The sequence below is a fragment of the Ostrinia furnacalis genome, unplaced genomic scaffold (assembly GCF_004193835.3).
Source record: "Ostrinia furnacalis isolate ACB-3 unplaced genomic scaffold, ASM419383v2 OfSCF0095, whole genome shotgun sequence".
In the NCBI taxonomy this organism is placed as follows: Eukaryota; Metazoa; Arthropoda; class Insecta; order Lepidoptera; family Crambidae; genus Ostrinia; species Ostrinia furnacalis.
In genome coordinates this window covers 13184-31192 of record NW_021130334.1, presented here as the reverse complement: position 1 = coordinate 31192, position 18009 = coordinate 13184, and the positions used below count along the sequence as shown (strand labels likewise).

Below are 18009 nucleotides of genomic sequence, written 5' to 3'. Positions count from 1 at the left end.
CTGTCACCTTGTTATACAATAAATTGATCTACCCACCTATAACTATCGTTCCAAGAAGGCTGTTTATTACCCAAGACCGTATTTATTTCATCGAATAACTTTTCTTGCAAAGCTCGATTCCTCAATACGACTAGAAAAGCAAATTCAAGGACATTGCTGGTGGTTTGTGATCCAGCTATTAATAAATCCAGGCAAATTGTTTTCAACTGATCCTCTGTAAAAAAACAAGACGAATATTAATATTAAAGTAACTTGTTCTGTTAAAGTAACACTGGAAAACCATCTTTTTCATATTTTCTAGTACCTACGTGAAACTAAATATGAGTAGGTAAACAAGTTAAAGTAAACAGGTAATGAGGTGATTTCAGCGTTTTGCTACTGAATTTATTTGCGATGTAAACATATTGATACACTCAGTCTTGAACACATTGATAATACTTTGTTTGATTATTCTTAATATTTGTTATTATGTTTATCAAATAGATTCTCTGACATTTTTTCTAATCTGTTTTGAATGAAGATATTGGAATTAAAAATGAATTAATTACTGAACGTAAATAATTATGTTGCCAAGACTGCAGGAGCAGTGGTGTGTGAAAGCGAAATGACTGAGTGAACTTATGAGCGGAAGTTTAAAAGAGGCGTTTAAAGAAGACCCTGAACGTTAAAAATAAATTTGAAGTCGCTCGCTCGCTTTCTGTGAAATGTAGAAGGACGATATTCCAAGCTACCGGTTGCTCAGAAAATCTAAGCTTGCAATAAGTGGATCGGAGGAAATATCTATTTCAGTTCTCGACTTTCGATAAATACAGTCGTTTCCCATTGATAAATTAGTGAAGACACCTCATTACGCAACTCTCAGCAAAGCAGAAGATATGAACGGGAAATTATAACATTATAGCTTAGGAATGCTACAAACGAAATCAGCTACAGTAATGAGAATGGGATATTTCTAGCCATCACAAACAAAAATTGGGTAGGTCGCTTAATTCTTCACTAGAAACTGGTAAAAAAATCATTTAGGTTCACCATTACGTTTAAGAATTACATTCACCTGAACACGACCAGTCAGATGATTTTCTTGACTCTCCAAAAAGGCCTAAAAGGACACTGACTCGACAATTCCTAAAATATCAGGTCCCTGAACTACTTTTTAATTCGGAAACAGAGCTATCAACATAGCTGAGTCAGATCTATAGAAAAATATGATTTGTTTTTGAGCATTTTTTTGCTGCCACCGCAACTTCAGGGTTGTGTATGGGTGCGTTGGCCACAGAAAACAAGGTTTTTCCGACTTGTCGTGTTCAGGTAAATGTAATCCCATCAAAAACAATACTTGTCAAAAAAACCAAGTCTCGCAACTCAGTTGTTCTACGGTAAAAAGTTGTGAGATCCATGTAATACCAAGTCCAGGCCAGGAAATCTTTAACGTTTTACATAAATATATTGACTTTTTTATAAAACGTTAAAGATTTCCTGGCCTGGACTTGGTATTACATGNTTTTTTTGACAAGTATTGTTTTTGATGGGATCTCATTTCTTTTTGTATTTTGTAGACAGCAGTTATGTATCTAGAAAACTGGACCGAAATTGAAAAATTTTACTCGACTTGGCGGTTGCACTACCGTGCCCCCAAATATTTTAGTTTTTCCTTGATTCATACACCAAACACTACTTATATTCCAAATTTGAAGCTTCTAGGTCTGCTAGAAGTGCCTTAGAGTTTTGATGATCGGTGAGTCAGTGAGTCAGTGAGTGACAAAATTAAGTAACTTTGACCCGTTATAATTCTTAAACTACTGGTTCAAATTGAATGAAATTTTAAATATACCGTGTATTTACAATGCCTGCATAGCTAATGAAAATTCAGCCTTCTAGTTTTATCCACAACGAAGTTAGAGGCAGTCGAAAATGGCCTGAATTGCTTCGAGAAAAGGATGGTACGGCCGTGCCGCTTTTTGTTCGACTTGGTGGGGGCACTGCCGTGCCCCTGGGGGCAAGACATTATCTGGTAATGTCTTAAACGCAAATGGGCATTAAGTATATGACTTTTTTACCAGTTTCTAGTGAAGAATTAAGCTACCTACCCAAATTTTTGTGATAGCTAGAACTATCCCATTCTCATTACTTTTTGAATAACCCTAGTTACAGCACGAGGCTCAAAACTCATAATAGATTTGAAATAATTTTATTGAACATTTTCATTTTAGATGCAGATAAAAAAGCGAAAAAGGACTGAGCAACTTAAGAAAACTAAAATAGTTTTAATTTACGCTTGACGATTTTATGTATATTCTATTTCGAACTTTCTAAGAACCTACCTACTTACAGAACTTTGCCGTGTGAATCACATCACCACATCCTGTCACATTAGCATTTTAAAGTTGCGAAATAAATACCAATAAAAAGGTTAGGTACCGCTTTAGTTTAAAACTATAATTTTGCAACACTTACACCTACATCGCTAATATTTTATACAAAATAGTTAGCTTAAGTAAAAAGTGAATTCAGATTTTAATTATCAGCTGGTAATGAAAAATTATACCATAAAAAATATGATAACCAAAATAAATACAAAAAAAATATTGATTCAAAATCAATACTTATCTACTCTAATAAAAAAATGTTATTAGATCTAATTGTGGATGATGATGAATTATCCTGACGGTGAACTATTTTAAAATGTATTTTGATTCCGTGACGGAGAGGAAAATTTCCAAGGGCTCATGCCTCGCGTCGTAGCACATTATACTTCAATAGACTTTTGACTAAATTCCAGTGTTAGTTATGTTACTCTATGTAGGTAATTAAGCCAAATCGGGTTTTGTGTAGGTATGCAGTCGTTTTGTCACACAAGATTGACATTGAGACTATTATAGGTATATTCTTGGACAGTCAGATCTAGTCCCAAATAAACCACTTCATAAATATGAAAATAATTCCCATTTAATTTATTATATTCGGAGTTAGTAATGGAACAAAAAATCTACATTTTGTTTTCTTATTTTGTACGTTAGGTACCTACTCGTACATATTAGAATTCTGGTGCATTTATAAAAATATTCGTAGCAAGTGCACTCGCCGCCGGCGATTTTCATTCATGATGCTCTACATCTTCGTAAATGAAATTAAATTTAATGGGAAATGGATGTTCAGCTCATCCTAGATAGAGCGTATTTTTTGTTATTCAAGTAGCTCTGCCTGTAGATTTCCTATGCTTAGTATAATTAGAGCAGCCTCGTCAGTCGAATCACTTAACTATGTTTTGAATTTTCTAAGCATAAATTGAATTAAAGATGCGATGAATGGGCTTTTACGATGAAAGTAAATAGCTGACTAGGCATTTACATCTAAGATCAAAACAACAATTATTTTGTTTATGCCATTTTTCCAACTCTCATCATAACTCTACTTAGTGATGTAAAAATATTTTAAAGTTAAACAAGATAGGTACCCGTAATATGAATAGCATACAAAGCAAACAATAGTAATTTTCTTTAGTTGCCGTTTAACTATTACCCTATCATTACCATGTATTGTAATATAATAGCTAATATAATATTTTACACACAAACTTACCTGTAAAGGAGCTATTCGTTTCATTGATTTCCTTTAAAAACGAAGTAATAAAATCATTTTGTCCGGACACATTATTTTTGTGTTTCCTGATTGCTTCCTGGAATAAAAAAAGGTTCATCAATAAACTATTAGATCGGCATTCATGTTGATTTTAAAATTCTTTACTCCTCAAATTCATGATGAAATATACAGAGCTAAAACGCCGCCTTTTAATTACGCCTTTTAATGACACATTCAATCTAAGTAATTCAATGTATACTTCGGCATACTTAATGAAATCGGCATTATAGTGATTTTATATCTGTTTTAGTTTTTATGACTTATCGCGGATCACGAATTCACGATACATACCTATTGAATTACTTATATGTACCTACAATGGTATGTATAAAGTTAACTAAAAGGAAAATTTCATGTTTGTACGATAAATAAAATAAGGATCGTTTGAAAACTTATTAAGAAAACAAATAAACCCGACTACGTAAAAATGAACTGAACGGATAGAAACAAGGCAACTTAGTATTTACAAATGCGTCGGAGGTATCAATGACTAATTCTTTTTTTGGTGATAGATAATGTATTTAATGCCTCCGACTGAATCATTTCAGTTTTATTTTTGTAGTCAGGTTTTTTGTGTTCTTAATCATTGTACCTACTCGTATTTGAATTTTTTTGGTTAAAATAACATACATTTTTGCAAGCTAATTATGAAACCCTTCATTTTGATACCCCACTCGACATAAGATAAGAAAATTTTGAAGACATATTATTATGGCGCCTAAAATCAGCCATTTTTATTTTTTCCAATTTTGTCATACCCAGTGTCACTCTCTCAGTTTAAGGCTTGGTATTTCTGCTAAAGTAGGTATTTCGCGCTGTCAAAATCTGCGCGCGCAATACTTCGCCGAAGACAGCGCGCCAAAGAGCTCTCGCGGCTACACAGTATAGAAATACGCAGTTGGTTAGGTTAGGTTGACTTCCTTCCGTTCAAGCGTCACACTCACAGCACTTTCTAATACAAATCATATCCAAGTGATACAAATTAAAACAACTTTCAAAATTTTTGGGAATATATTTTAGAATCGAATAAACATAGAATATAACTGCCAAAGTAAACACGGTTCAAAGAGGCGTGGCGTCACCCGACCTTCCGGAAGTTCCGCGCCGGCTAAAAGAATTTCAAGATTACGTCACCCGACCTATCGGTAGATCCTCGGGAGCTTGAGCGATTGGAAAATATTTTTTTATGATCAGTTACTCGTAGTAGCGATTATTTAGAGCTTGGATAATAAATTATAGTTGTTGCAATTCACAAAGCTTTGCATGTGGTTAATTACATTAATCAGTACACGCATCAATTTTGTTCAGTCTTTTTGTTTATTAATAAATAAAAATATCATACTAAAATTATTTAAGCTTTCTCCAGTAACACTGATATTATTATACTGTGACTCATCAAAGTCATCATTGTCAAAAATATTGACAAATCGCGAACTGTCACGGCCAAAAAACTGACACGCGTCCGTCCTCCGTAAGCGCCACCGCGCGACTGATTGAGATTGTCCAAGCCGTCATGGACGATTTTTTCCACATTTTTTAACATAGTAACTAAATAAGACGCAATATAAAAATTTCATCCGTTAAAAGCCCTCAAGTTATTTCTGAACTTTAGTTTAGTAAAAGATTTAGAATCTCAAATCGCTTATTTTAAAAATAAAACCATAAATAGAAAACGAATAGAGGTAACTTTGGGAATTTATTCTATCGAGTCAACTTCATCAAATCGTGTTTCCATCCGTTAATAGCCCTAGAAAATATCCTCAACTATGCCCAATAAAAATCTTAGCCTTTAATTTTACTGTTTAGTACCTCAAAAATGAAAAATGAAAACCTCATTTTCGCCATTTTCTCTGCTACCCGGCCTTAAGACAAATCTAACGACACCTCATACGCTGAATTCGATCAAAACTTTTAGTCTGTAGAAGCGTGCCAAAGAAATAACATACACTCGAAAAACATAACCCAGTCGTGTTAAAAAACTATCCCGAATCGTGAAATTACTATGTATTTTAATTTTTCCTGCATTCCGATATTTGCACGGACACATTTTTGAGCTGTGGGCTAGGACGTGCAAGTTAATAATAATATGTACCTACTCCATGTTTCGAAATATCCAAAATGAAATGTTGACTACGAGTCGGTACTAGGTAGATCTGCAAAATTTTGCGAGAATTCCGTTCGTAGAATTCCCGTTAATTAAACTTTATGGAAAATGTTGCAACAAAATGTTAAACCAATAAAGGGAATCGGTACAAAACCTAAATCCGAAGGATTAAAGACCACTTTACCAGAATCAGTTTGTATTTGTATTTATATTTGCATTGTCAAGTCTGGTTGTTTATTACCAGAGATAATTAAAGATAAATGTGGATATTGACTATCTTATATAGATTTTAGGTGAATTAAAAATTTATTTATTGATTTGCGTCGTTATTTTTTCTAGAAAATAGTTTCAGGTGTAGGTACAAAATACCTAAAGATCAATGTTGAAAAAGGATTCTCAATATCGAGAAGCGTTTACTTACACTCGCCTCAAAAGTTTCGAATATTTTTAACGAATCCCTATGTTTATTTAAGCAGATTCATATATGAACGGGAATGCTTCAAAATACGTTTCGTGGAAGCGTATTCGATTGCTTCAATGAATAGGAATTATTGAAGTAGTTCCGGTGAAAAATAGTTGGATTTAAGTAAGTATTTCTGGTGAAAACTTTCTAAATCTTTGCTGTATCTAATGATACCGCTATGGAAAATATTAACATTATTTTACTGTTATAATATGATATTTATTGTTGATTTGCAATAAAATAAAGCTTAAATAACTTTTTACGATATTGAGAGGGTTGATACTATTTTTGTTCCTGGCTTGTCAACTCCTATCGAAACCCTTACTGAATTCCGAGTTCAACTATCGCCAGTTTTGCTATCAATAGCTTCAAAAGTTTTAACTATTCTGACCAATCATCAGGAAAATTTTAAGCCGCGCTCGAGCATCAAATGCCAGTTTATTTTTATCGTATCGATTTTGTAATAGAATTGATAAATGAACAAGGATTGTTTACAACTAAAATGTACTTATTTAATACATTGTTTGGAAATAAATGTGTGGGTGAGTCCCAACCAGTCACACCGAAACGTACGTAAACATTTTGTTAAAATGAATCAATATTACATTAAAAATTAAAATAATTAATCTAAAGCTGTCAGAAAATACAGATTACATAGTGATTTGAAGATATACCTATCTTTTCAATCAATATGAATTGTCCGAGTAACAATGTGACTTGATGGGATTTTTTCCCATGGAGTTCGGTTCGGTGTGATGATTGGTAGGGAACAAGCTAAGTAGTAACCCTTTTATTAAAGTTTTCGGCATACCCACCTCTATAATCTCAGATAACTGCTGATTCATTTTAGTGATCAGCGAATATCCACTCAATTCCGGGACAATGTACCGACACCATGGCACTTGGTTCAGCCAGCCCCCAGCCATCGAGAAAGCTTTTGAACGGGCGCTTAATAGGTCCAACAAAAATTTCAAACGCTCTTCTTTTATTCGATCGCCTGGAAAAAAGAAAACATAACATGAACGGATACGAAAATAAACAGAGAAGACCTTAAATGACATTAGATGCACTTGATTTAAAATGTTTACGAAAATCGTTCAGTCTGCTGAACTTAGTTCGGTTTTTTTTAAATATATTTAGCTATAATATGCGGCAGTGACTTAAGTAGAGTCAAAGTAGATTAGGTATATCATAACTATTGTAATTTACTGTCTTGAATTGATAATATTTATAATGGAAAACAGTATTTTTTTCTCTTTTCTAGTCATTATTACTCATATTTACAACAATCATACATAATTAATGATAGTTTGCAAATGTGCTTTACTACTGTACTGCTTGTTACTAAAATATATAAAGGGTGGTTCTGTTTCAATACTGGCTAAGGCCCAACCAACCCAGCCTAAGAATGAATGTCGAACTGCGTTGTAATGTGGTTTCTGAGATAAGTTTGTTTGCTTAAACCCGAAATATCACGTCCGATTTCAAAAATTCTAGGGAGGCTTTCATTAAGCTATACACCTTACAGCCAATAGGGGCGGAGCAGTAAAGAAAAATGTTGCAAAAACAGGAAATATTATTGAAACTATTTATTGGTACTTTTAAATAGTCTATGCAAATAAAGAAATTTTGACTTTGGTTTTTCACGCGTATGAATTCGCGGGCACAGCTAGTATTTTTAGAAAACTCAAAAAACTGTATTCACTAAAAAACAGAACAGAGCTATAGTGGATTCCAAATATTACACTTAAAAAATGTATGTGGAACTGTGATTCTATGTGATTTCAGAGTAAGTAGATAGGTACAACAAACGTTTTTATTTACCCTCTCGAAAGCTATTGAACGATTTTTGCTTACTACCGGATTATTACATTCGTTGGATTTTCCATATTGTTAAAATCATAAAAATTGACTGTATTTTTAAAAGTCAGGTAAATATTTAAGCCAAATAAATGTACTCGTACTACCTATTAGTAGAATCAATATTCATTTAGTTAAGTATTTTAACATACTTTTTTATAAACACTTAGGTGTTAAAAATGATTTATGTCACCGAATTAAATAACAAAAGTAATGAAATACATTGCAAATAGATCATTTAAAAGTTAGCATAATACTCATTTAACGAGATAGGTATTATCTTGATATAAGGTAGGTACCTCAAAACTAATAGTAGTAGTAGGTAGGTTACTCAAAATATATCATACCTACATAATATTTAAATAGGTACTTTACAAATGTATCAAGGTATACATTTAATTTTGCATAATACATATCTTCATGCAACATGGAGGCCTATGTTCAGCAGTGGACGTCCTATAGCTGAGATGATGATGATGATGACATATCTTCATAATAATCAAATATCGATCGATCGATCGAATCAGAAATGAGGAGATCCATAGGAGAACCAGAGTGACTGACATAGCCCGCAGAATCGCTAAAATCAAGTGGCAGTGGGCAGGGCACATAGCTCGTAGAGCTGATGGCCGCTGGGGCAGGAAAGTTCTTGAGGGGCGACCACGAGCCGGAAGACGTAGCGTGGGCAGGCCTCGCACTAGGTGGACCGACGATCTGATGAGGGTCACGGGAGGTGCCTGGATGCGAGCGGCGCAGGACCGGTCGTTGTGGAAAACCTTGGGGAAGAAGGCCTTTGTCCAGCAGTGGACGTCTTTCGGCTGAAACGACACGACTCAAAATATTATCTCATACTTGTACAGGTAGTACCCATGTAATAGAATATCTCAGTTAACCCCTGTCAGAGACGCCAATAACTAAAGCAATTAAGAGAAAAAAAATCACATTGCGCGTATTTTACAATACTGAAAACTTCACGGGCTTCTAAACTTTCAGTTCGCTACTCGACTCTGACTTTAGAGGTTTATGGCTTCATTACCTGTTTCGTTTTGTAAAGTATCAGAAAACATTGTTGTGTTTTTTTTTGAGTTTCACCACAGAACAAAGAACCTACCAAAAAGGAAACCATTACGATTATCCTTACAGTTTATACTCTCATACATGTACCTATTATTCAATTCAATTTAACCATAGAATTAGTTTATATTGCTAGATGTCCAATAAAAATTTATAAATCTAAATAAATATAAACTGATTGACTGACATAGTGATCTATCAACGCACGCACAGCCCAAATCACTGGACGGATCGAGCTGAAATTTGGCATGCAAGTAGATGTTATGATATAAATCAATATATTACTGTAATTATTCAATTATGAAAAAAAAATACGTGTCCAATATTTTTTATTATCTGTCTGACGGACTAAATAGAATTTCGATTTCATTACCTAGTCATCATCCCAATTATGTACTAGCGGTACTACTACTAGTACTAGAAGCGGTGCCCGCAACTTCGTACGCGTGGAAAGTTTAAACATTACTTATTTCCCGTTTTTGCAACACTTTTCTTTACTGCTCCGCCCCTATTTGCCTGTAGTACTTATAGCCTAAAGCTTTCCTCGATAAATGGTCCTCGATCCAACACAAAAAGATTTTTTCAAATCAGACTAGTAGTTTCTGAGATTAGCGCGTCCAACCAAACAAGCAAACTCTTCAGCTTTAAGTTAATATAGACTAAGCCGTAGTTCGTAAGTAAGTACCTACATAAACCTATTTGGCTAATGACACCAAACGAAAGTCGATAAAGTAAAGACAACTTTTTGTTGGAGGTGCTAAGTTCGACGGGTCAGCTAGTTGCATTAAATAAAGCGTTCACTTCCTTTGATGCAACTCGACACGTGTAGACTGTAGAGGTCGAGCTTTTTCCTAACTAGGTACCAGTATCCGGGGCAGTGTTTATCAAAGAAATATTTTCTTTGATGCAGGTGTAGGTAGAGTGATGTGATTAACACTGCACCATAGAGGGTTTTCGTTGTGAGCAATTTTACATTTCACTGAACTTTACGCTGTGACACGTCTTAGTTAGACAATTTTACAAAATCTAAAGTAATATTCAATATGGTTTCATAAAATACATATCGTAGAGTTTGATATGTTACATTTTATTATTATTTGGAAAACTAACGCATAAATTTGGTAATATAATAGGAATACCACAAAGTACCCCACAACAATACTGCCCATAATGTCACTTATTAAACCTGTAGCAGCAGGATTACTTTGAGCTTTTGTTAAAAATGCTATTGTGTTGTTCCAAATATCAATTTGATTTTGAATATGTGACTCATAGGTTTTCCTTTGAACTGTACTTTTTGTTGTAATTCACTGTAACCAGTAAATAAAATGTAATTCTGCTAACGCAAGCCATAAAAATATTAAATTTTATTTCTCATATTGGTCAATGACCTGGTCAAGTGCGAGTAGATGTGCGATCACGTAGGCTCTTCTCTAGACGTTTTCAAAGTTTGAAGGCAACACATATGCAAGTGAAGTTCGGTATACAAAGGATGTTGCTAGAGGCTATTCCTGTACGTAGTAATGGAATGCGTGATCTTATAAGCCATTAGCTGATACATTGAATAAACTTCTACTTGCTTTTGTCATGAAATTTCAGGAAATTAAGCTACTTTAAAGGGAATTTAATAGAATAACCAATCAAAACCCGTATGTGAAACTAGTTGAGTAACTATGTTATTTTTACTACAATACAGCTCGGGCCGAGCGTGGGGCAAACTTGCCTCTAAACAATTTATGCCGGAGGGCTGACACGCCAAATTAGCCACCGTAGCGGCGTTTGCCCACGAGACCTGGATGCGCTGCTGAATAATTAATTACTATTCAATATTTACCCGCAACGTATTTCCATAGAACATTCATGACCGCCGCAGGCAAAATATTTTTTGGATTTATTGGCTTGTCATTATTTTTATCGATGTAATCCAAAATGTTTGACAATTCGCTTTGTATATCTCTCTCCATTCCGGTTTTTCCGAAGCCAATATTCCGTAAATGCTTCACTGTGAACTGTCGGTGCTCCCGCCATAAAGGTCCGTCCGCGAATGTTATACCTGAAAACAATATTGGAATTTCTCAATTTTCACTATAAAAGCAACATACAACTATAACTATAACAGCAACTATAAAAGTCAATCACAGTGTAAAATAAAATAATGTTCATATAATTTAATGCAAATTGAGGCGATAATAATATGTATAAGTGATATTATTATAACAATACTAAAATAGATTACATAATTATCTCAACTTTATTATTACAATTAATTGTAAAATGAACACCGTACTTTTTTTCGCTCACATAAAGCTGTTGAAAACAATGTAAATGTTTGAATATTTTTGTCGCAGTCAGGTTGAAAAACCCGCTTCGCGTAACAGGCTAACTTGCAGTTAAGAGGATTACAGAATTGCAGTGGCTCGGGCCTTTTTTCCAAGTAATTGGGAATTCCCGTCTCATACCGCATCGTAAATAACTTAACGGTGATTGTTTCGCGGTCTTTCGGAAAATGGACAGTTGAAATACGAATTTGACTTATTGTAAAATGGAAAATGAAACATAAATTTCTTCAAAATCATAAAATAAATTGAACATTACTTTACATTATACTTAATTCTTCATAATAATATCCTTACAAGTTTTTAATCTATTTGTTATATGTAAATAATTTTGTTACTTTTCTGGATAGAAGTGCAGAATGCAATCTACTGGGGATGGAGCCTGTCCAGACGATGCCTATTCACTCGTGGCTTGAAAGGTTGAGTAAGTTCGGGAACACAGAGGCACGTAGGGGATCCCGCTCTCTAGCATAATAAATGATGTAGCAAGCCACGAATAGAGGGATAACAACCATAATAAGGTAGCCCCATGTTAAATCTTGTCATTCGAAGATGACGATATAAAACTATAGGATATGAAGCCTATAAAAACTTACGGTCAGGTAATTTTTCAAAATTAAATGTAACAGAGAATTTTAAAAATTTTCACTGTGATGCCCTGAGTAGTGCAATTCTATCACAAATACATCGAGATCAGCGCACTCTACTAACACAACACAGACCATAGAAGAAAATGGCACAGTCCTTGAACTGCCATATTATGTGTTCAGTCCTTGTAAAAATATTGGCGGGTATTCTCACATTTGCTTCGCCAACTTTATTTTCCTACCATCGTCCAATGGTCGGAGCAAGCCCCACTTGCCCGGCGACGCTCATCGCGCACACCCGTGTGTCGCGCACGCTTAGCGAGTCTACGAGTGACGTTCACTCCCTGAAAAGACCGTGTCTTTTGCTATAATTCGCGTGTAGCCGTGCTCCGCGTACCATCATCATCATCAGCATCAGCTCCGAGCATACTCTGGCAGTGCTCCACCGCCCAGAACGCCGTGCGTCTGCAGGTTGGCTTCCGTCCGTGGCGAGGGTCGATTTTAAGGTTGGTGAAGCTCAGATTACCTGTCTCTGTGTTGCGAGGACTGATCTACCTTTCATCAATTTTCTATTATAAAAAACCTATACAGTCCACTTTCAAATCAAATTCCCTGAACCAGCGTAATAAACGCAATTTTCAGTGCGACATACGCACATTATGTTAAATAGGAGTTTTTTTTTATATTATAGTTAGTATATTGTAGCTTATTGTAGTACTTATTTGTGTTCCTAGACAACTAACAGATACTACCATATGGCATTAAATCACCATACCACAGATACTACTATCTGATAAAACATCTATCAAGCTGCACAAATAAATTACAAAATAATGCACGCTGGCATTTTAGAAATTTTCCAATATGTCGAGAAGATGGCAACCGTTATGTCGCTTGTGACAACAATCAGTCGCACGTCTCTATCGTTTTAGAGCGCTAACAGTTAAAAACGATTTTTGAATACGATTGGCACCAGTATAAATGAAATTGTTACTGAAAAAGTAAGGCGCTTTGCGAAATTCCGGGAAAACAGTCTCATCACCCTAAATGCACGTGTACGGTATTCAAGGAATTCTTCATTCAACAATCTTTCATTTACAGATAAATTGCATTCCTTCATTTCTTATTTTAATTCCTACAAAATTTTAAATCTCCGAAAATATCGAACTAAAGCAGCAATACTTAATTCGTGGAAAATCTTAAGATAGCTAATTCCATTGGCTTTAAGCTGAAATGAATACGTGACACAGGCATTGTAAACAAATTACAACCGCAATACTTGGCCTTCCGAACCAGCAGTAGGTAAGATACGTCGTTGAATAGAACGCTTGTTTGCTACAGTGAACGGAGTGTAGGTATTTGCCACCCATTCTTGTTAAAGTGTCCACCTACGTACACGTCCGTATGACCTTAGTAGTTGATCCATTAAATCAAATCAAATCTCAGATCAATCTGACATCATGGTATGGTCCTGAGTGCATGTAAATAAAAAAAACATTAATATTAAGCTTGCCAACAATTTTTGATTTGAAATTATTACCAAATCAATCACTTGACAAATAGATTAGAATCGATTCCAGATTTAATGTATGTATTCTGAATTATAATGGCATATTAAGTTTAGCAGCTAATTTAAAAATCCACCTTAATCCAATACGTAGGTATCTCATGGTGACAGATCTATGGAATTGGATAGAACTGCATCTCACAAGTGTGATTACGGTCAATACTTACCTGCCATAATCTACAAAAAAATAATTGGGATGATGACTGGGTAATGAAATCGAAATTCTCCGTCAGACAGATAATAAAAAAATATTGGACACATATTTTTTAATTTTATTTCATAATCGAATCATTTGACTTGAAATGTCGCGTGACTTTTGAGTAGATGGTTTACTATAGGTATCTGTCTGACGGACAAATAATTGAAATGTCATCTAGCCTAATAAATACGTATAATATACCTACCTACACAATGGAATAACAAAAAATGCTCTGCTTCTTAGAAAACAATACAAAAGTGAATAACAAAACTCAAGAATGTGATAACATTACTGCGTTGTGTTATGATCTCACATTTTTGACATTATGTTCATTAAACTCTTTAGTAACTTAATACATAAGTATTTACGTTCACTACATAACAAACGTTTATATGAAATTGTTTGTGGTACGCAAGTTAAATAGAACGTCATACGTAACTTACGTTGAAGCAGAAGAAACTATCTGCAGAGTAACAAGTTTAAAGTCGGCAAATAAGCTCTGACTGCTCTGAATGAATTAGCCACTTACAGTTGGAAAATAAAATCGAGCGAAACTTTGTCAATAGAATAAGAGACAAGTTAAATACTTAGTTTGAATGTTCAATACAAACATGTAATTGACTAAGTTTGTTACTAAACATCTTGACTGCCTTGACATAATTTGCCATGATGATGATTATGATCTTGATAATAATTAACTGCTTGTAACCATTTCTATTTGTGAAGCAAGATATAAAAGTAGCAAATCCACATCATTTGTGGTTAGAGCAATTTATTTATTTAGACTTGTGGCGAACTTAATTCCGGGTGGAATTCAAGAGAATGTCCAGTTAACCACAGGTCAAGCAAAGAAATTTAGACGGTGCAAAAATTATAACAGTTTAGATAATGTACTTACATAGGATTAGATAAAATAAGTACATAATATAAGAATACATATTAATAGGTATGTACAATAGACAGACATACACATCAATACACAAACATTATGATATCATAGATGTACACATTACTCATGTCAGACATAGGGAAAAAAAGTTTTAGTCATTTTTAATATTTGCGCAGAGCCTTTTTGAATGTGAATTTGGAGGTTCAACATCATCATCATCAACTCATCACTCAACAGCCGTTTACAGTCCACTGCTGGACTATGAGCATCCTCCACTATAGTGGAGGGTTTTGCCATAATCCCCACGCTTGGCAGGCGGGTGGAGATCGCAGTTTAAAAGAATGATGTTTTCAGAGAGGGCTGCTGCCCATTCTCTGTTTGATGTGTAGTCCCTAAGTCGCCTCTTACGACACCCGCGGGAAGAGGGGTTGGTTGGCGAGGGGTGACCAGCTGAAGAGTCTGACTAGAGCGATAATTTCTATTGTGAGTAGAATGAAGATACTGGAACCTCTCTTTTAGATAAGATGGCATATACCAGAAAGATAGGTTTAATACATGTTAGGAAACATTCCACTGTCATATATTTTATTCAAGTTGACTGCTTGTAAACTGGAGAACAGACTGTCTGTATACCTTTAGTTGGCAAATAAAATACTTTACTTTACTTACTTCCTTCGTTGTTGGGACATTGACACTCATTAAGATTGAAGCTTACTTGTACATCAAGGATTCGATGAAAAGTTTTACAATGAGTGAACTGAGTGAGTGAATTTCTATAATAAATAGCCTAATTTTGCTCTCATGTCCGCGGAATTAGCCAAGCCAAGTTGATTATAGCCCGAATACAATGCACATGATATTACATATTGTCCATGGCTTCATCTCCGAACTAAAGCTGGATTCGCACAAATGTAGTAGGTACCTGTTGTGTGAGACGACATGACACGTCTATTGGGGCCGTGTATTATGCTTGTTAGCGTGCACTCTACGCTAACATGATGCGCTTTGACGTCTTTTGAATAGGGTACAAATCTTCACACAGAAATAAATATGGTACCTACCAATTGGATTGTTGTCTAATGCGTTAAAACTCAACATAAAATTGATAAATCGTAAAATCTGACACGAATAAAATTGCAGAGGCATAAAAAACTGGCCTAAGCTTGTTACTTTACGTTGCGTCTACGCCGCACATACTCGTATTATTTTAATACATACAATGAGCATTATAAGCGTAAGCGAGGCGTATGTAAATGGCACAGAATTTTTTATGGATATGTATCATGTAAGTACCTCAACGCTGAGGTGGAATTTTACAGCCTACGTGCGAGAAAAAGGAACAAACAATACAATTGACGTTTACAAAAAGTCGATTAGGGCTTACTAGGGTGGTAAAAATAATATTTGTTAATCCTAAAAGCGAACTGAAAAAGAATGCTTTATACATATAAGGCTACGGTGCGGTGCCATAAATAAAGCATCTTTTTTCAGTTCACCTTTTGCACCATAATTGTTGTGCAATAAAGTTTTAAATAAAGAAATATGCAAAGCGTTCTATTACCCATTCTTTTCCCAAGGCATCGTAGTTTTATGAAGAAACTGTTGGGGCGACCTTCGAACTCCTTTCCGGTGAAAACTTGTCGTATATTTTTCGTGCCATAGACTACTACAACCAGCTCACCACACAATTTCAGTCCAAGCACCTGAGTGGAATATTCTTTGGCTAATTCAGATAGTCCTTTCCATTGTGATCCATGTTTTGCAGATATGCTCTGGACAACTCCACTACAGCCCAGAAACGGATACCACTTTGGTCCTGAAAACAAAAATTAACATAATTAATATAAGCCAGTAATGTAGCGCAATGCAGCACCCGTCAAATACCTACAAGCTATTGTTCGATAATTGAAGGAACAAGAATCGAGACGATATTAATTTTACTCTTAAATAGAATTCGCAGCCATCCGCTAGGCTTTGGCATGAAAATAGCTGTGTAGCTGTAGCCTGTTTTCGTGCGCAACATTCATACTAAATACAAAACGACTTTTAAATTAAATATAAATGTAGCGATTATTGATAGATCAAGTAAAGTGGTAGTAACATTTAACGGAAGTTGGGTAGTTAGACAGATTCGAGACCCTGCTTGAAAAGATTAAAGCATTATCTGAGAAGATATAAACTTTAACTAATATAAATAAAAAGCTCCATTATTCGTTTATAATGCTTTACAGACTAATCCGCTTATCAATATTATTTCAAAACAGATTTCATCTAAATGAAATGTTCGACATTCCTACCTATTTTACGTAAATAATAAAATATAATTTTACCTGATACCGGCTTAACTTTATTTGGAATAGCGCGTCAGAGTCAATGAAAATCAATAATTCAAAAGTGATCATTCCAAAATTCCCGACCACATTATGTAGCATTTACCGCATTTGCCAATTTAAACGCTTCGATAATTACGTTAAAATTTTGTTAACGGTGGTTCTGGCTAACAAACCAGCTACATTAACATGGATTGGCCAGAATAGGACAGCTTGATCATCCAACGGTTAAGTCACTTATCATGCACTACCCTCTGGCCAATTCACATTTGGCCCGAATAGTGAATTATAACTCGAATCATGAGTGTGGCAGCGCCATAGTCTTTACTCAGAATATTCAACATGCCATGATTGGCCGGTTAGGCTGCTTTGACACCAATGACGTGCCAAACCATTACCTGGAAAGCGAAACACACTAGCCTATCTGACGCATGATAGGCAGACAATGCGCGTCGTATAGGCTCTAAATCCGAACACGACTCTAGTAGCAACGTCTGTTAGGTACGTGGTAATAAATTAAGCCCAATAAACGTAGTGTGTGGAGAGTATTACATCTAGAGGACATATTATGTCAACGCAAATGGCTCAAGATACTTAACTTTTAACAAAACTAGCCAATCGCTACTCAAGTTGAAATAGCAACAATGAGCGTAGCTACTAAATCCGTAGGTACTTAAGGATAAACAAAGTCATTTTATTTTCTGATACAAATCCATGGAGTTATGATTCTCTTCCTTTGAGGAGCTAAGAAACTGAAAATACAAATAAAAAACGGTTATCCAATTTGTCTATCTTCATTCGATGGAACGCGATTGCGTTTAAAGCTTAATCTGCAAAATAATTCAATGCGATTTATCTGCAATGAAGTTGAAATGCATCAGAATCAGTAGATATTAGGAGTTAAGAAACCTTCAGGAAGGTCGTGGTTACACACAATACGTCCAGGGAGCGTGAAACGCGA

General features: G+C 35.1%; 1 protein-coding gene across 1 annotated transcript in view; it reads right to left on the bottom strand.

Annotated features, from left to right (window-relative positions):
• Positions 1 to 18009, bottom strand: part of Cyp305b1 (cytochrome P450 Cyp305B1) — a 32677-nt gene that overhangs the window by 2474 nt on the left and 12194 nt on the right. The window contains exons 2-6 of the mRNA XM_028303468.1: positions 16280 to 16534; positions 10975 to 11193; positions 7022 to 7203; positions 3580 to 3676; positions 37 to 214 (exon numbers count right to left, since the gene is read on the bottom strand). Coding sequence (XP_028159269.1) covers positions 37 to 214; positions 3580 to 3676; positions 7022 to 7203; positions 10975 to 11193; positions 16280 to 16534 — 931 coding nt within the window. The remainder of the gene's footprint in view (positions 1 to 36; positions 215 to 3579; positions 3677 to 7021; positions 7204 to 10974; positions 11194 to 16279; positions 16535 to 18009) is intronic.